At 37.3% G+C, this 21,223-nt stretch overlaps 1 protein-coding gene across 2 annotated transcripts in view; it reads left to right on the plus strand.

Moving 5' to 3' along the window:
* Positions 1-558: 558 nt before the first annotated feature.
* Positions 559-21,223, plus strand: part of ppargc1a (peroxisome proliferator-activated receptor gamma, coactivator 1 alpha) — a 228,822-nt gene continuing 208,157 nt past the window's right edge. For both annotated transcript variants that reach the window (XM_084403749.1, XM_084403750.1), the window contains exon 1: positions 559-659. In XM_084403749.1, coding sequence (XP_084259875.1) covers positions 564-659 — 96 coding nt within the window. In that variant the 5' untranslated portion in view covers positions 559-563. The remainder of the gene's footprint in view (positions 660-21,223) is intronic.

Genomic DNA, 21,223 nt, shown 5'->3' on the forward strand with positions numbered 1-21,223 from the left:
AGGTGTCGTCTGTACGCTGAAAACTCAAAGGAAAAACTTCTCAGTTTTAAGCATATCTTTGTCGTGTGAATGTACCCTAATACTTGACAGTTTTTGTAATTCCATCTTCTCTGGCTCTCTTTCTCGCTCGTTGGCAAAGGTTTGGAGGGTTACGCTCCCCCTTTCAAAGCTTACTGGGGTTGAAGGTGCCATTCGACAGCAATAGTCATAAACTATGGCTATGATGGTTATTGCAGTGATAAAAAGTGATACATAAAACACAAAACAGAAAGAGCTATACCTATTTATAGATAAGATTATCTGAGCCCTAAATCGCAATAGCAGGCAGGGGAGCCTTGTGCGCTGGACACGATTTCTTCCCTAGAGTTTCTTTACGGCCTGTGTTCAGCTTTGACACAGCATGTCTATCTAAATACTCTGAATAAGGAATATTCTAGAAATTAAACAGAGTGACATATTACATGTGATATTGTGAACTAACTTACATGTAGTGTTTGCTGTTATTGTGTGACTGGAACTTAAACTTAAAAGAGTTTGTGTTTCATATATTAGACATCAGGCTCATGCATCAGCTATCAGTTGGTGGTGCCGAAGATGAAACTGAAAAAACTGTGTGGTGTCTGGGATGGATGGAAGCAGCAGACCCACATATCCAACAAGTAGGTCACCGAGGGATCAGAAACACTCATCCACAATATGTTTTTAGCAAAACATCCCCATGACTCTTCATACCTCTTTCTCTCTTACTTTCTGTCCTCCTTTTTACTTTATTTTATTTACTGGGTCATGTTATGCAGTATTTTTCATTTTGTAGCATATTACAAACATGATCAGGTCTTAACACCCCTGTGAAAAAGAACTGTGTTGTATTGATAGTACACTTATAGTGTACTTCATTCTTAAAAGTATGTTTTTAACCCTTAAATGCACGAATTTTTCACTAATCATTATTACATATTCGGGTCTTTAGCGACCCGGATCAAGATCTAACACGGATGGTCGCGATAATATAAAACTCTCCTGATATTAGAGTAGCAATAACAGAAGAATAAAATTAAACATATTTTGTTACCTTTTGGAGCTTGGAAGGGTTCAGTTTGAGCAGATGTTTTATATCATCATTACCATTGTTGTAAAACAACAGCAGAAACATCAGTAAGCATTAAGCCGTGGTCACACTAGACTTTTTATGATTCCTCAGACACTGCAACAGTCGTGATTGCAACGTTTTTATAAACATGAATTCAACATATAACAAATAAATAAAATACAATCTACTCAACTTTACTGCAAAAATATAAATCTTTTAATTCAGCCAAGAGGTCACGTCGTGACGTATCGATCTTCTACTGGTCACACGTCTTCACATGATGCAAATTCGCAGGTCAGAGTTCACCAAACTTGAGTTTTGCAACGCAGAGAAATGCGAAACTTTTCGCACGAGTTTGCGTTTCCGGTCTGACACATTTGCGTGTGTTTGAATGGAAGCCAATGGAACGAAAAGTGCAGTGTTACTGCCCCTTTAGCTGAGGATTTAATGAATGCTGTGCTGTTCTGGGATTTTTTTATACATTTTGTAAAACATTTATATTTCCGATATTTAAGATAACTATATATTAGTTATATTTACAGAAGTCTGTATGACAACAACACAATTTCAATATATATATGTATATATATATATATATATAAAATATCAAAGTAAACTTGAAGTTGACACCTTCAAGTACTTTTTCCTGACACCACAAATAACAATCAAGTTATAATTAATAAAAAAATCTGTTTATAGAACTATAGAACTATAGCTATAGAATTCCCATTACAATTCAAGACAAGACAATTATTTTAAATAATTATGTTATGCTGTTCGCCTTAAACAAAAGATACATTTTCTTTAAACATTTTTGTCTCATTTTCTCTGTTGTGAATGAGACAACTGTTGTGTATATTAATAATCTTTACAAAAAATATTGTGCATTCATTTATCCTGTTTAATGAATGCTTGGTCATTTTGTTGGAAAGACATTAAGTATCTTTTTTCCCCTCTATACTGTGTAACAGGAATCTGAATCTACTTTCAGCTGTTTAACTTGCCTCGTGGATATCCGAAAAGCACAACTCCTTAACAAGCTCACACCTCCCCTCCTGTACTCTCTTTCACTCATGTTCTGTTTGTCTCTCTCTTCTCTTCACTCTCTCTCTCTGTCTCTGCCTGTGGGGCTTGAACTAATTAGAATCTAATGGACCAAAAGTGACTTGTGCGCTTGAGGAAAATAAGAAAAACTGAGATGGCATTCATATGTAAACGCAACCATGCTAGTTTACAGAGAAATAATACTGGTCTGGTCCACAATGGTTTTTCCAAAAAAAAAAAAGAAAAAAAAAAGAGCCAGTCAGGGCTAAAAAGCATATTTAAATGCATGAGTTTTCCTTTTACAACTCTTATTAAGCAGCCGAGGCATAATCTTGGGCAATTGAATGTCCTAATATATACATCTATAATTTGTCAAGGAGTGTATTTTACTGCAGAGCCACAGAATGCTCTCTTTCGTGTTTGGAGTCCCTTTTCAGTTGCATTTCTAGCAGGTGTGTGTGTGTGTGTGTGTGTACAAGCAATCATCATTATGCAATGATAAGAAACATGCCCCAACGATTCACTCGGGAATTAACCATGTCATGATTCCACACCCCCGATTGCAACGCGCACTCTCGTTCTGCTCTTCTCTCCCTGTTTAGTAGAGCTAAATAACTGATGGCCATAATTTAGGTCCTCTAAAAGGCTCATTTCATAGAGGGCAGTCATTTCAAGACTGAGGAATGAATCTGAATGCAGGCCGCATTGTCGCAATATTCCTATTCTAGAGACGCAGCACACGCACTGATAGATAGAAGCGCGGCGTTCATTTAAATGCACATTTTCAATGGCTTCATCCTGATGTTCCTATAAAATCGATAATCATATGACACTTGAATTACAGGAAAATGACACAGAGCAAACATAAACTGGATGTGAGTTACAGTAGACGAGATGCTGTTAGTGTCTGGTTTAATAAAATGCTACAAAAAAAAATGTAGTGGAAGAGCAAATTATGGTATGATACATGCATGGAATGCATAATTGAAGACTAATGGATCTCTTTAGGATTAGGGTTAAAAAAAAAAAAAAAAATCAATAATTAATGTATGTGTCCAAATGAAGTGTCTCCAGCTTACTTGTGTTTGAAGGTGGGGGTGGGCTGAACACCATGCAGTCGGGCTTGCAGCAATTAGACAGGGAATGAGACCATCCATAGCCATGATTTGAACACACACACACACACACACACACACACACACACACACACACACACACACACACACACACACACACACACACACACACACACACACACACACACACACACACACACACACACACACACACACACACACACACACACACGTTGTGTTTTCATGTTCCATAGACATAATGATTTTTATACTGTACAAACTTTATATTATATCCCTCTACACTAACCATACCCCTAAACCTATCTATCACAGAAATTTGTCTGCTTTTTTAACATGTAAAAAAAAAAAAAACATAACTTAAAAATTCCTTACATTTTTAGTAAGGAAAACAGCTATAAACATACTAAGTGATGTTTTTTTTTTTTTTTTTGCTATAGCAAAAAAAACAACAAAAAAAAACATCACTTAGTATGTTTATAGCTGTTTTCCTTACTAAAAATGTTCCCCACAAGGTCAAGAATTTCAGATATTGCTATCTTTGTGGGGACATTTTATCCCCATAATGTAGGTTTACCATGGCCACACACACACACACACACACAACTTACTTAGCTATATAAATGGGGACATTCCATAGACGTAATGGCTTTTATACTGTACAAACTGTATATTCTCTCCCCTTACACTAACCCTACCCCTAAACCTACCCATCACACAAAACTTTCTGCATTTCACTTTTTATACCAGATTTACAAATGAATACGTCCCTAAAGGGAGGTTTTTGGAGATTTTGTCAGGTTTTGGTCACTTCTGGGTACAAATTTGTCTCCAAAATATAGGTTAAGTAGACACACACACACACACACACACACACACACACACACACACACACACACACCTACCTTTGTTTGTTTATGACTCAGTTATTTAATTAATCAGAATTCATCAAATGACTGAAAATAAAATCCCAAAAATGCTTTGTGCCATCAATTGAACACCATATCACCAACAACATAGTAGAATAAGTTGAAATGTAACTACTATGCTTATAGTCAGTAGAATGTCTGTCGAAGGAGCATCAGAATAAAGTGTTAGCAGATATTAAGCAGTCAGTCTACTAATACTCAAATGAGGGTGTAGTTGCAAAGTTATTTATAGTTAGTAGAATGTCTAAAGTGGACCATTGAAATAAAGTGTTATCGGATAAGCTTTGTGTCAGATGTTTTTCCTGAAATTCCTGTGCATTGATACCTCTGGCTTAGATTAATTCAATGAGAGAAATTTTAGATCATATTGATACTTCTGATTTTGATACATTTTATGAGAAAGGTTTGAGTTTCACGCTGATACCTCTGACTTTGATCAATTAAATAAGAAATGTCTGCGATCATATCTCTGACAATGATATCTCTGACTTTGAATAACTTAATGAGAAATGTTTAAGTCCATATTGAAATGGTTTGATTATTGATCTCTTTAATTTTGAACTCGACTGTTATAGAGCTGTTTAGAGAGCAGATCGAAAAATAAATATGGCACATGCTGATTAGTGACATGCAAAAGAGGAAGAGGATTCCAGAATGAGTAAAAAAGGACGAGTTGGCAGAAATCCAAAACAGGAAGAGTGAAAAAGAGGAGGAGGTGTCTGATTTGGGATTGTAGGATAAAGCACAGGTGCTAACTTAACAAGCCTGTTATTAGATACGCACCTGCGCTAACACTGAGGGTGTGTGGTGTTGGAGGACGGCTAGTTTTTGTCAGGATGCTCTGTTCCAATCCAACCTGTTCTTTTGGAAAAACAAGAGGGTCTGTGTATTCTCTGTTCAGGTGAGGCCTTGACAGGAGAAGAAAGATTCAGGAAGTCTGCTGATTGGAGGCACGTCCTCCGTGTTGACTCCTCGTGCCTCACTTAATGAAAGAAAAGCCTGGGGAGCTTGTTTTTTATGGACCCCCTGTTTGTATGTCAGTCCCGGTTTCATTGTTCTCTTGCCCCAGCTGTTTCTACTCTGCTCGCAATTGATGTAATTTATTCTTCTGCTAATTTAACTGGCCTCAGCTGAGACAGGGAGACAGGCACAATAACAACAACAACAAAATAAAAGGCCCATCTGCACCAGCGCCAGCCCCCTTCTGTGTCAAGGTTGAAGCCCATGCAAGAGCTCTGACAAATATAAGTAACTTTTCTCACTCATGATTTTGAAAGAGAATATTCCCACTCAGCAGTAAGGCAGATGGAAGGCATGAAGTTGATGGTGTACTGTAGCTCCCACCTGACATGCTGTCTTGTCTATGAAAAAAGAGCAGACTGACTGCTTGACTTTTGCCTCTACTTAGGCTACTATATCGATATCACATAATATGATGGACTCCTGCTTAGGGCTGCCCGCCTAATAGTCGACTAAACATTAGTCGACGAGAAGAGGCTTAAGGTCCTTGCACACTGAAAGCCCTATCATACACTCGACGCAAGGTTTTTTGCTAGTTTCAGCCTGATGCAGTTATCATTTTCACGTCCTTCGCCACGTTGTTTATATAGCAAATGCATTTGCACCCATGTGTTCGCCCATGGGTGTGCTGGTCGGAAAACGAGGTGTGTTCAGGCTCAGTGTTGGCGCATTGCTATTTTGAGACAACTGAAATAGACTGTGCCATTGACTAACACAAACCTGAAGAAGAAGAAGATTGCAAATGGAAACCAGATTTTTAGATGTAGCTGTGAAGTTGCTAAGGTGTTGTGGATGGTTGCCAGGGCATTGTTATGCAGTTGCTACGATATTTTATTGTTTTTAACATGTTTCTGTGCAGTTTCTCAGTTGTTCGGAGTTGCCAGGAATTTTCTATAACGTGTCGCTATGCAGCTGACTGGGTTGATCTGAGTGTTATTAGCATGTTGCGGTGCAGTTGCTAGGGTGTTGTGTGTAGTTGCTAGCAACAGTTTGTTCAATTTGAGTGCAATGCTATGCAGTTGATACGTTCTTTTGGGTGTTTTTAGCATTGCTGTTCAGTTGCTTTGGTGGTTGCCAGGACATTGCTACTGTATGCAGTTTTACTAAGGTTTTCAGAGTGTGTTTAGCATGTTGCTGTGCAGTTTGTAGGGTATTGTGGGTGGTTGCCAGATATTTTGAGTATTTTGAACCAATCGCTTAGAGGTTGCTAAGTTGTTCAGAGTGTTTTTGGCAAACTGCTGTACATTATTATTTGTAGAATGTTGCTTTGCAGTTTCTAGGGTGTTGTGGGTGGTTGCCAGGGCGTTGCTATGCAGTTGCTAAGGCTTTCAGAATTTTTCAGCACATTACTCTTCAGGTGTTATGGTTGATTGCCAGGGTGTTGCTATGTGGTTGCTAAGGTAGAATGTTGCTGTGAGTTTGTAGGTGGTCGCCAGAGCATTGAAATGTAGTTCCTAATGTGTCTGAATGTTTCTAGCATGTTGCTCTTTCTAAGTGCTTGCTAACTGGCCTTTTTTTTGTTTTTTTTTGCCTGTTTTATTATCCATTGGACAAAAACATTAGTCAGATCACCTACACATTTAATATTGTGCCTCTGAGGTATCATTCATGTCTACAAATAAGCGTGGAATGAGTTATATGCTAAAGTTTTATTCTTGGGGTAAGTGGTCTGTTTAAATCAGTTTAAAATCTTGATAAAACTCCCATGGACTTCCAACTAATCTGAAATCTCGATGTTATCATCTGCTAAGATTCTAACTTGGTGTTGTAATTGCAGTGGTCTCCATCATTATAAACCGCTTTGTCAGTGCATTTACTGGTAGTTCAATCAGAGAACCTGATGGTACTTATTATGCAAAATGGTCAGGAAGGCACTAGCTCAATCTGTGTTTAAAATCAGACCCACATTATTCATCCGGCACTACAAAGCATCGAGTCCCCAAAGCGCTGCAGTTAATTGTTCTTCCCATCCCTGTCTCTCAACCCAATCAATTGGTGTATTGTTACGAACACAAGCACGCTGTTTTAATACTCAACACGAATGTTATTTACTGCATTAGTTTGGCTTGAATTGTCATTTCTGAGAGTCTCCTGAGCAGAGGTGTGGATCCGATACGAGGAATATCTTTTCATGCCAATATATTTGCAAATCAATATCTTGTCATGTTTAACAATGGTTGCATGACACCCTATTGTAAAGCTCGACTGAAAATAGAATTGCCTGCGCTGTGTTTGTGGACGTCTTTGCAGGAGATTGATTCTGAAGACACATCAGGGCTATCAGCGTGGAGATTATGTGGCCTTACATCCTCTTATCACGTGCCATTCCCAGCCATAGTCTCATAATCTCCGTTTTGCTGTTGTCTGTCACAGTTATCTGCACTCTCCCTCCTTTTGTGTGTCATAATGTTAATAATTAAAGCAAATCTCTTGATTTTTCTGAAGTTTGAGTGTCTAAAAATGCACCATCCCACGTGTGCAATTACAACCAAGCATGATATCCTTCTAGAACGGAGTATTCTTATCAAAACCTTAGCAGAAACACTACTAATTGCCATTACAGAACAATTACCAATGTCACCTTTAATCTGACAGTGATAAGCGCATCTTAAACCGTATATTCTGTAGTTGTAGATGTTGTTTTTGTAAAAGCGCAATGACTTGTGCTTTTTTTTTTTTCTACTCAAAACACCTGCTAGGCTTCAGTAGGCTCAAAGCGGCTACATTTTCTGATAGATTACTCATCTGATTCCTCCAATATGTCAGTGCGTAACCAACACATGACATCTCATACATCCAAGTATTATAATCGTTTAACAGTAAAAAGAATTATGATGAATCGAGAGCGGGAGAAAGAAAGAGACGGAGATGGATATGAATAGGGAAAGCTTTCTCAAATCTCCTGCATTTGTTCACCCCATGAAAACAAAGAAGGAGTATGTTTCAAGGACAAGGTTTAGAGATGTCTGCACTATTGATTTGCTAACAAGGCTCCATTCAGCGGCACTTCCGTATTCATCTCCCAGCCTGACAGACAATAGTGCACATTGGACTATTTACAATAAAACCAAAACCCAATGTTCTCCTGCTGTGGAGCAAGTCTTGCCTTGAGATACAGCGAGAGAGAGAGCGAAATCGAGGGAGAAAGAGTTGGTAAATGAGAAAAAGAAAGGGCAGAAGCTTCATATCATATCACTGACCCATATTTGAATATGTATGTGCTGGGGTGTTTGATAATGGGAGGCTACAAATGTGTGTTTATGCGAATATTTGTGCGAGACTCTCTGGCAACCTCCCTCCCCTGCGCTGCCCCGTAAGGATCTCATTTCCGTTGGCCATAAAACATTAAGTTGTTAAATTTCTTTATGCGCCTTGCTCCCCTCGCACCGAAGGGCTCTGAGCGTGTCTGAAATTGAGTGATTGCCTGCAGCCTTTGGATTGCTTAACCCCTACTGTCACACAAACCTCTGTGGACTTATATTTTTAGGATTTTTTTTCCCCCCCTTCCACTCCACCCCCTGATTTTTTCCCTCTCTTCCTCTCTTTAGTCTCTCCATTTGCCTGATTCTCTAGCCTCAAGTGCCTCTGTGTGCTTTTTTTGTACTTTCTTCCTTTATCTTTTTTTTTTGCTTTCTTTCTCAGTTTCCTTCCCCTACACTGCAAAAATAATGTTTGTAAAAACATCCTTTAAAGAAGATACATTTACTTGAGAAGTATATTATATTTTAAGAGAATATATGTTGGATTAAGTTGTTATTCTTTGTGTGTTTTCCCACTGGTGATTTTATTCTCTTCTTTTGAGCATACATCACAATTTTGAGGGGGGGAAAAAGTCCTATTGTTTTAAAGTGTTTTTCTTTTTAAGTACTTGTGAAAGATGACATTTTTTACTGTAAAACATGAAAAAATCCAGCCACAGCAGTGCTTTCTGTTATATGTGTAGTTGATGTAGATGTAAGAGAAACGTTTAGATATGGGTAATATTCAAATGAAATAGATCCCTAAAAGGTTGTGAAAATTAAATGCATTTAGTCTAATGGGGTTGTGTCATACCAAAGCACCATCATATAACTCATTGCGGACTGCCTGCTATATCAATAAATATGATGATCATCAGAGGACAGTTACTACGGCTAGAATATGATGAATTAGGCAATGAATACCTGGTAAAACTTGAGATGGTGTGTGTGCAGTGCTCGGTTCATCTAAAGACTCGAGTACACCACACAACTTTTGCCCAGATTTTGAAGCCCAAAAAAGCACATCCATCCATCATAAAAGTAATCCATATGGCTCCATGTGGTTAATAAAGGCCGTCTGAAGCAATACAGCAATGAAAAATATCCATATTTAAAACTTTATAACCTGTAATCACTGGCTTCCGGTAACGGCCGTCCGCGCATTCACGAGAGATTAGAGTTCCGGCGGAAGAGTGACATCTGACCCGACATATGTACGCAGTAACATAAGCTTAGGTGAGTGGACGCCTCTCGTGGTTCAAACAAACGGGACTGGGCATCAAACTCAAGTTCCTCCAACATTTCTCTTTAAACATTCTCGTTTCAGACTTCTAATTTGTGACTGGTATTTTGTTTTGCTCTATCCTCCGCGCTTCCGTGTTCATCGATACGTCATGCATCGGGTCAGAGGTCACTCTTCCACCAGAACTGGAAGCCAGTGATTAGAGTTTATAAAGTTATAAATCGTTTCACTTCAGAAGGCCTTTATTAACTGCGTAGCTGTATGGATGACTTTCATGATGGATGGATGTGCTCTTTTGGGCTTTTTTTGGGCTTTTTCCACAAAGAGAAGTGTTGATGCCCCACTCACTTACACGATCTCATTCTCACCTGCTTGCAAACACATTCTTTACGAGTGTGTGGGTGAGAGGGCTGGATGACAGTGACGTGTGACCTGTAGCTGTAGGGCAATCTCTCTTCTCTGACGGAGGAACTCATTTCCCTGTGTATGATCATTACAAGGTGGGACAAAATGAAGGGATCACCTCTCGCCTCTTTTTTCCCTCTTATCTACTGCTTCTACAAACCAAAAAATTCTATTTTGACCATAATTTATGCACACATTATGAAGATCAGTGTTGGGCTTGTTAGAAAAATATATAATTTATTACTCATTACTCGTTACTCCTTTCAAAAGTAATATTATTACTTATTACCTGGCGACAGTAATTCGTTATACTACTCATAATATTACTTTTTTTGTTTTTATACAGAATCATAATTTCTATTCATTTTCCACTGAACTATGCAATCTGGTGTTATGGCTGGTCATTCGCTGCACATTATGTCACTCATATTATGTCTTCATAACCCGCCTGTCTCTTCCGATGACAAAGTTCCATTACATTTCTGCGTTAGTTTTCATACATACTAACACAGAGAATCATTTCTACACATGATTAGCTTATTCTAAAAGGCTACAAACAACATATTTGTGCATCATCATTTGACCAAAATAAACATTAGATCACTATCGGAAGTTATTACAAACACTCGATAGTAGGTTACAGTGAGTTCTGAGTAAAAGTGTAGTATTAATCTCATAAATTGTCATGACTAGCTTGATGCTACTCATTTGTTGAAATAAAGTGTAACCATAATTACTTTTTTTGTCTTTGAAATATTGTTACTGCTGAATGTACTGACAAGCATTTATGGTAAACTAAAATATACTTTAATGTAATTTCTATTAAAAACTTGTATGTCATGTATTTAAATATATTTACATATTTGTAAAGATAAAGTTGCAATTTGTTACATTTTAAATATGTCAACTTTAAATGATATCGAATAACACAAGTTAAAATTAAAATCAAGTACTTTACATGTGTTTTAGTATGTTAGTCAACACATCAAAACACGTGTACTTTAAAGCATGACAAAAACATAATGATTTAAAATGTATTTTAAATGAATTCATTTGACATTATTACAAAGTGTACTTTTTTAAAAGTGTACTTAAGTGTGTTAAGAAATGTCATGAAATAATGCATTTAAGTGGCCTTTTATTTCATTAATATTATATTATCTGCAAGTACAGTTTTTATTTTAAATTTTTTAATCTACTTTTAAGATTGGAAGTACACTACAAAGGGCACATTCAACACATTTAAACGTTAGTCTTTTTCACAAGAGTTGGCCAATAAGTAACTGCCTATCAACCACCCAGGTCTGCGTTTCCCAAAAGCATCATACGCTTAAGTTGATTGTAGAACAACTGTCACCAATGGTCTCTAAGATCATCTTAGGCTTACAGTGCTTTTGGGAAATGCAGCCCGCCACATGATAGAAGCCTCATAGCCAAACACTAAATAAAGGTGACTTGACATAACTAAAAACTCTCAGACAGTCCTAGCAACCACCTAGCAATGCCCTAGCGACCACCCACAAGACCCTGGTAATGTGACAGCGAGTTTTGAACCACTCACATATTCTTAAAGTACTGCAATTTTTATTATATGTTATAAAAAGGTTATAAAAAAATACATTGTGTTTCCCAATAAATCTTCTAGATTTTACCAACAAATGTCCTTTTTGTAAATCGTCCAGTGATCACTTCATTTAGTTCAGTTCATTGGACCTGAAGGTAGCCCCGTTGGACTCAAAACAGAACGATGTGGCCTCTGTTTGTGTGTGTTGACCTTACAATACAGCTGACTGAGTTTACAGCCTGGGAGTGTGTTGGTGTGTCATGTGTCTCCATCTTTCGTGATATCAGAGATGCAGTCATAGCATCATTGGGAATATGCAATTTTGTGAGTATGAAGTGGGAAAGGGCTTGCTGGTGATGTGATGAGGGGACATCCCGCTGTTTACGCGCACACACTCACGTTAGGGAGTCTCCTGCTGCCGTATGCTGATGAAAAAGTAATGTAGTGTGTCTGAAAGTTTCTTGTCGTCTTTTACCCAGCACCCCGTTCTCCCAAAGGAAATAGATCTCTGAGAGAATAGAGAGAGAAAGATAGAGGGAAAATGTGTGTGAAAGTGAAAAAGAGTGATTTCGTCTGGTAGGACATTGTGACTTTTGGTGGGTTCAAGTAATGTTAGAGTTGAATGCACATGAAATGTCGCCTCAATATCACAGTTACGAGTGGATTCTCTTTACCCAGGATTTTCTTTACGGATTGTCTATTTACTCTATAAGTGCAAATAGCCTACCTAGTTGGCAGGAGCTATTAACACTAACTCCGCCCACTATTGTATGATTGAGCTGCAAAAAAATAAAAATAATTACGAAAGAAATCCCACTGATAACAGGAACAGTGGCATGGAGAGTAAGGTGTGTGGCGTTCGCTTTTGACGTGACCGACCCGAGTTCAAATTCACCTTGGCATGTTCTTCTCCCTTTTCACATCGGGATATTAGCTCGGAGAAGTGTTCATTTTAAATAAAAATTAGGAAAATATTCAAAATGTGGAAATAAAGTGCTTAAAGATTATTTAATAACGGGAATAAAGTGTTTAATGGGCAGGTTAGTGGTAGGTGTAGGGAAGGGGTTTAGGCATAAGGACAAGTAATGTCTCGATAAGGCAGCATCCATTTATGATTTAAAAAAAATATATATAATCAAATACACTGAAAATGTTATTACTGAATACTGTTTTATAATTTACTACAATACACTGAGGTGCAAATAGTATCTGCTACTATTGTATTTGCACTAAATAGCATCTAACTACTATTAACACTTAGTGTAAAGAAAATGCTGCTATTTTCACTTAGTGAATTGGGTTCATGTCAGTGAAAAAATATGGCTGACGTAATGGATGCAGTGTTAAAATGAATGAAATTATATAGATATATATATATTTTTTCATTTAGAATTAGGGGGATGCACCTTTACCACTTTTTCCCAGAATGAGTACTCAAAAAACATACCACTCTGAAACGTCCTGTGAAATCTGTTCAGCACAATCCTCTTGTGCGTTAACATTGTCAGGGTCTGAATCGGGCTCGAAATGAGTAGAGTTCATCGAACACGCCGTGTTCAACCAGACTGGGGAGAGAGGAGCTGTAATAATGTAAAAAAAAAAATAACAATCAAGTATGAAAACATTTTCTAGTAAACTTCACAATCAAAAATAAAAAATGACATAATAGGACCCATTTAAATTTAATAAAATCATTAAAAAGAGAAAACACAATGGACATTCTTTAATTATCATTTTGTAGTGGTAGAGTTAAAGTTAGTGTAAAGTTAGGTAGAGTTAGTGGTAGAGCGCACACACACACACACACACAAATATATGTAATTTCAGGGGACTATCTTACAGTAACCTACCCCTAAACCTACCAATCACAAAACTTTTGGCATTTCTGAAAAAAAAGAAAAAAAAAAGTTTACTAAGCCATTTGGTTTGAGGACACAGGAAGTTGTAATTATGTTGTAATATCAATGTCATTATACGCATTTGTGTCATCATAAACCATACAAGAACACACACACACACAACTCGAATTGAAACTTCAGAAATTATGTTCTACTGAAGGTACAAATATTAGCTCACAAATATTAGTCATAAATCCCATTCGGAAAGGAAAGGTTTTTCCTCAGAAGGTCAGGCCAATATCACATACTTTTTTATTTTAATCCCGTCCTAATCGAATAAGTCTATGTTTTTCTCCTATACAATCTTAGGAAAAATTACGACGCAAATTACCTTTAGTTTCTCGGCTGACTCAGGGTTCCTCTGAGAAATCTAATCCTGCTCTGTTAGGAATGTCTGTGATTGCGGTATTACTTTCTCATAGTGCTTCTCACTTTATTTTGACCTTTGTTGAATACCAAAACTAAAACTAAATATCTTGTTTTTGCTGCCTAGTACATATTTATTAAATGTTTAGACCTTTCTGGCATCTTTTTGGGGAAAAATAACAGTTGGTGATTTAAGTACCGGTGGAATCTCATCCAAAATGATGTTAAAACAATAAGTAGAGTATGAGCTTAAAAAAAAATGCAGAGAATGGTGTTTCAGCTGCGTTGGGTATACAATTATTTATTCCCTTACAGTTTTTTTTTAACAATCGCTTGGACACATTTCTCAATACTTCACTTGCAGGCTAAACTGGACTAAACTCATTTATCATTGTTTTGGCACAAAATGCATTCAATAACGTAATCTATCAATTTACATGAATTCTTTTCTCATTCAAGCACAATCAGCGGCAAAACTCCATGTACCTAAGGACTAATTTGCATGTTTACATACTTCTCTTAAAACAGTTAAACAAAAGTTCAAATCCTAACATAATACAAAATTGAATAAGGCAGCAACTTTTTACATTTTTATATTAATATCATATTGAAATATTCAACAAAAAAATAGTAAAACAAAATCAAAACAATTAAATGTTGCTGAATGCATATACAGGCGTTAAGCCTTTCAATTCCATTGCCATCTATACAAAAGAGGAAAAGTGAATTCTAAACAGCAGATATCAGGGTCATGTTCTATTTTGTCTTTGTTTTCAGTTTCTATTTGGCTTGGCTTGGCCTGGCTTTGGCTTGGCCTTTGACCCAGTTTTCCCATGCGTTTCATTGATTCATCCTATTCCTGTCCCTCGTTAATTAACTTGTTAGCTCCTTTGTTTTCCCCGTATATTACAGCAGCATCACACAGATCTTGAATAGATTATTTAACAGTTATTAAGTTATTAGTCCTTTACCTGTGAGTGACATCATTAACGACAGTCCTATATTGCTGAACCAATGTGGTTCAAACGACAAGGAGCGACCATGTTACCATGTTGTGATAAGTTGGTTAGTTTCTCCAACGGTACATCATACTATGGTAGTTAATCAGAAAGTTACATTGTTGTACGGGAAACGCGACCCAGGTCGGAATAACGCTACACAGATGAATTTAACTGTTCTTTGCTTTGATAACACATTAATCTCTCTCCGCATGCAGACAAAATGATGTGGTTAGGGACTTGTTTATTTTATTTCTGGTTTGAAACCGAAACAATTGTCCTTGCCTCTCTGCTGACATGGCAAGTCTCCAAAAGCACAAAGCAACCTTATTTCAGGAAGTATAGAATATACTTATATAGCTAAACTCATTGCATTGCCATTTAAAGCATAAAGTTCCAACATTTGTGAATTGACAGTATTTCATTGGTCAAATATCATCTTGTATGCCCAATTTATTGTTAGGCCAGAGATGTTCAGAAACCGTTTTCATGATCTATTTTCATATTGAAATGAGCCATTAGCTGAGATGTCTGGCCCCATCAATAATCTTAGCAATTTATCAAGTACACTGAAGAGCAAGTCATGTGAATTTTCATCATACAGGCCTACATTGCATTTGCCGGTTGTCCGTGGTCTGCTAAAACCCCCCCCAAAAAATGCATATTAGAATAAAATGCACTTGCCAGCAACATAATTTCTTGACCCATTAACTAACACATAAAATCCCCTCTTTAATTAGAAAAGCCGAATGTAAAAGGACAAAAAATGTGTTGGGTGACTGAGAGAAACCAATTATTTGTCATCATCTCTTTTCAGTTTCGAAAATGATTTTATTCAGCATTTCACCATCAACCAAACCTGCATTTATTAAATCATCTTTTCCATGTCAAGGGTGTAAATATGTTCCTCAAACGTCCTTCCATTGAATGACTCATTATTTATTACATAGAGTGGGATGGAGCCATATGGCACCATCAAACATAATCACACAGAAATTATTGCTTTGTTTATTGACAGAAAATGAGAATTTAGAGGATGATTACTGCCTAGATAGAGTCTGGAACAATGCATTTACTAATGTAATGACGGGTGCTCGTTTTATGTGTGAATAATTCCTATCACACCTCAAGTATTGCACATGTAATTTACTTCCACTGGATGAATTTGATCACAATTTGTCAAGTAAAATGGATTAATGTGGTGTATCACTATCATTGTTTATTTGATCATTTCTCATTTTGTACACAGGTACTGCATTCCTGTCTAAGGTATTATTTAAATGAAAGTGCTGTGTTGCTCATTAACATAACGTGAGTTTATGTCAAATTTGCATTTTATACTATGCCTCTCTATATATTGTTTCCTGTTCACAAAAGTGTCAAAAAGCACTGTTATGCTGTCATATTAGATATATTTACTGTTCCCCTTATCAAATTTCTAGCCTCTCTCTACTAGCTCATAAATGAGTCAAAAAGCCTTCATGTATGTATGCATGTATGCATATATATATAACCAGCTTCCAGAAGAGATCAGACGTGCTCCTACAGTAGTCACTTTCAAATCCAGACTCAAAACACATCTGTTTAGCTATGCATTTACTGAATGAGCACTGTGCCACTGTTCGTCCGACTGTTTGTACTGTACTGTATTTTATTTTATTTTTCTTCTATGTAAAGCACTTTGAATTGCCATTGTGTATGAAATGTGCTATATAAATAAACGTGCCTTGCCTATATATATATATATATATATGCATATTAGATTGGGGTCTAATTCTGACTATTAATTACAACTTTTGCCTCAATAAACTCCAAATTACTGCTTATTAATAGTTAGTAAGGTAGTTGTTAAGTTTAGGTATTGGGTAAGGGATGTAGAATATGGCATTACTATGTGCTTTATATGTACTAATAAACAGCTCATATCCTAGTAATATGCATGCTAATAAGCATCTAGTTAATAAGGAGGAATAACAATGATCACTCAGATATTGCTATTCAATAATGACATTAATGTATGTATTTGAGGTTAATTTGCATGATCTTTCCCAGAGCTTAAATTAGTCATTTCGGGTTATCATCAAAAATGTATCTAATGTAATGGTGCATTTCATTTTTTAAATAAATAATATAAATAGTTTTACATAAAACCTCCCTCCAGATTTCCTTGACCAACATGTCTGCTAGAGAAAAAAAGTGGGACACTTCTCAGTTCTCAAACCGTCTTCTTCGCACACAATCCATTACAAAAAAAAGACAATTCTTTTTTATTTGCAGAGCACGCTGACAATAAGCCATTAGGATGAAAGGTGAGAAAATGTTTCTGGCTCCACTCACCGCTGTAAAAGTTCAACTGGGCCAGTTGTTTGTCTATCTACACCAAATTTATTTCAATTAGAGAGACGTCCCGACTCTCTTTTTCTCTAATCGATCGCAGCGCTTGGCAGCGGGGCACTATGTATTGTATACGAGTTCTCTGCCACACTGTGAAATATTCACTCCTTTTGCCATGTTTATGGTTGGAACCACTTTAGCACTGTCAACAGTTAATAAAGACACGGCTAAATAATTAGCAAACTAACAAGGGTTTAATCTTATTCAGATTAAAGCCTGGCCCGGTCTGGTCATTCGATTGAGATGTTTCTAACCTCTTTATCTCCATTAGTTAAGAATCTGCGTGTTTCTTTTAATATCGGCAATGGCCATTGATTCCCCCCCCTCCCTCTCATTGTGCGCTCTTCGTTTTTTGACACCGCGTGAGTGATATTATATGAGCCTGTGTGGAGGCTGCTATCGACTCCTCGTCCGTCGATATTATAAATGCCTTAACAGTAGCAGTTAAGCTCATATGTCATTTATTGGATTTACGAAATAACGAATTCATCAGCCTAGCTGAGCATCCGCTCTTGCGGGTAACTGTGTTAAATTAGCACCATTACACACTCATTTATAGCAAGCGTTTGCAAAATACGGTCTTTTTAGGGGGTTAAAGAGAGTGCCTGCATTTGGACATGTCACTTCTGACATGTCGCCTCAAGGGAAAGACACAATATCAGATTTGTAGACTTGGAAGAAAGTAATACAGGCCTACAGACTTGCTTTGGGAGACAGGCTCAGTCCTGAATTAAATCACTTCCTAGTCCTGTTGTGGTTGTTGTTATTTTTATTTATTTTTATTTTCTTATCTCAGCTGCTGACAGTCAGTTTGCTGCTGACAGTACAGCAGATTCGGGTTAATGGAGACCAGCCCTCAGGCCCCAGTGAATGCTGGGTATTTTCACAGCTATGCTTGCCTTAGACAGAAACAATCTTGTGCTGCGACCTCATCACTGCCAAACTTAACTGATATATGCTGGTTCTGAGTCGGTTTCCAAATGTATGGCTACATAATCGCAGGCATCGTAATTATGTTCATCTTAACGTGACACTCACGAGCAGCTTTTGCACATAATTAACCTACTTAACATATTAATATTTCTACCGATTAGATGCACGTCAATCATCGATAGCAAAGACACGTTTTCTGAGCTGCTTCCCGCTGCACTGCAAAAAAAAAAAAAAACCAATTTCATTGAGTATGTCTGCCTTCATTTACAAATATCTAAACATTATTAAATCAAGATAAATCTACTTGAGAAGCTAACTTACAATATTAAGTCTGAATCTGAATTAAGTATTATGCTTAAAAAAATTAAAATATATAGGCCAAATGGTGTAAAATGTACTTAGTTTAAAGGGAAAACATAATGACATTAAAGTCCCCCTGTGGTGAAAATCAAGCTTGTAATGTTTTTTTTTATATATGTTTATGTGGTATTTTTAATATGCTTTAAGACAAACCATGTGAAAATTCATAAGTCAACACCATTGCTGAGTATTTTCTCCTTAAAACTGCAGTGAACCAAAGACAGTCTCAAAAACACGGTTTGAAATCGCTGGTGTTTCTGACGTCACAAACTACCTTGTAACCAATCACGTCGACGAGTGGATCTCTGAGCTGGTGTGAGTGAGTGGAGGTGGGGCTAATTTGCATATTCATAGAACTATGAATACTAAATGAAGCTTGGGTGTAGAGTTACATTCAAGCTATTTTAAGGCATGAAGAATTTTTAAAGAAAAAAACAAAGAAATATGTCATTTTGTCTGATCAAAGGTGAGTTTTAAGGGATACAATGATTGAGGGGGACTTCAAGACTTGTTTCCTGATGTATGTATAAGGTGTCTTCATGCTTAAAACAAGAAAAAATATCCAGCAATGGGTTAAGAAAAATAATATTGTTATCTCAGATATTTTTCTTGGTTTAAGCATAAACTCTATTTTCAGAAAAAAAAGTAATTTTGCTTCTCAAGTTAATATATCTTGATTTAAGGATGTTTAGGTATTTGTAATGGCAAACAAGTTATTTTTTTGCAGTGTGCAAGTTGTTTATTTCTCCCATCGCTTCTCTAAAAGTCGTTCCTTTTTCACCTTACCTCTGGCTAAGACAGCTCTGATTCACAGTTTCACCACAACCCTTGACATTCACACGGCCAGCTGGAGGCAGTCCACACCTTCACTCATTCCATCCATCACTCCTTTGGGGGTTGAGATGGAGGGATTTTTCACTTTGTGCATGGCCCCCACAGCAATTGTCTTCTATTTAAAGGCTGTGGAGGAATCAAAGCACTTTATATATCAAAGCATATCAAATCTTGCACACTGTCCTCCTTCTTCACCTCCTTGTTCTAAAAGTGGAATCTGGGAAATCCCCTGAAGAAAATCCTCTGCTGGTGAGAATCAGGACTGGAAAATATGGGGCGGGGTAGTGTAATAGCTTGTGTACCGTGTGTGCCGACTGTCAATGATGAAGCTAATAAATAAAGCATAGAGCAGACTTGCGCTGATGGGATGGGAAAAGTGCTCCCTGCGCATACGCGTAAGAGAGCATACATGCTGTGGAAGAGCGCATCATTTCAAAGCATTGCATGCTATTTTAAGAGTCGTATTTGTGTGTAAACATACGAAAGATCAATCAAAATCAAGACAAAAATGCATACATCGAGTAGACGTTTCGACAACTGAGATCCACAGTGAATAAATGGTTCATTTTCTGATTATTTTAGGTTGTTCATAAAGAATACTTTATAATGCTGTTTCTTTCTTATCCATATAATGCATTAGTGTATACAGTGTTTATAGTATGTGGACAGTGTGATTACCACCCCCCCAAACCAGTTAAGCGCAAACCTACCGCAGATTCTAACCCTTTTGGCAATTTGGTTTATAAACACTTTTTGTTATACTTGTTGAAACTCGCTTCACATCCTGATTGTAATAAATATTCTAAATATTAAAACATGTACATATATCTTCTGCGGAAGTCTCAGGACCGAAAAATGTTCGTCCATCATGGACTTGGGTACAGTTCATGGGTGCACACCTGGAAAACGGTGTTCACATCATCCAAATGAACCGAACTCTGACACCAATTAAACCTGCACACCTAAAGTAATAGTGTGAGGGACTAAGGGTGTTGTCAGATTTGTCAGGTTTGGTTTGATTAAAATGAACCATGGTGAAATTGCATTGTTAGTGCTATTCATTTGAATAAGGTTTCACACTTATATTGCTTGGTTCAAACCAGAGTTCGATTGCTCCCACTTCCCCCGCTGGTCTTTATTCACAATTATATTATTTGGGTTCAAACCGCGGTACGCTTGCGTCATCAAGCTGCAGCCGTATACCCATTTTGTTAGGTAATGGCTATGAAGGAGAAGGCACCAAGATAGATAGACTTGCGGGTTCGCGGGTGTGCAACTGAGTACGGAAAACAGCGTTCACATCATTCAAACGAACCAAACTTTGACATCAATCGAACCCAGGTATGAAAACAGCCCAGTGTGAATGCTGCCATCCCGAACCCTGGTGCGCATCAAACAAGCAGATTGAGACCACTGAAAAGGTGGGTCTCCACTTGCAAATGAGGTGAGGGTGAGGTTTGATTGAAATATAAACGCAACACAGACCAAAGATATCTAAAAATAAGGATATGGCGTCACAAGATGAGACCCTAAAAAGGACTGGATGCTCAAGCATACACGCTTTTACAGTTCGGTACTAGAGCCTAAACCACTGTCGCCTTAAAAGCTCTTCACAAGTTCTCAGCTGGTTAAAATACTATCACATGTAGTACGCACATACAGTGAGCGTATTAAGCCCATCACACAACATTGTTTTAGATGTTTGGTAAGTTCGGTCGCAAAATATACATCATAAAACCATTGTGTGTGTGTTTGTGTATGTGTCTTTAGGTTTGGTGTTAAAAATTACTGTGTGAACGCCAAGCGAACCAG

The sequence above is a fragment of the Rutilus rutilus genome (genome assembly GCF_951802725.1).
Source record: "Rutilus rutilus genome assembly, chromosome: 3".
Taxonomy (NCBI): domain Eukaryota; kingdom Metazoa; phylum Chordata; class Actinopteri; order Cypriniformes; family Leuciscidae; genus Rutilus; species Rutilus rutilus.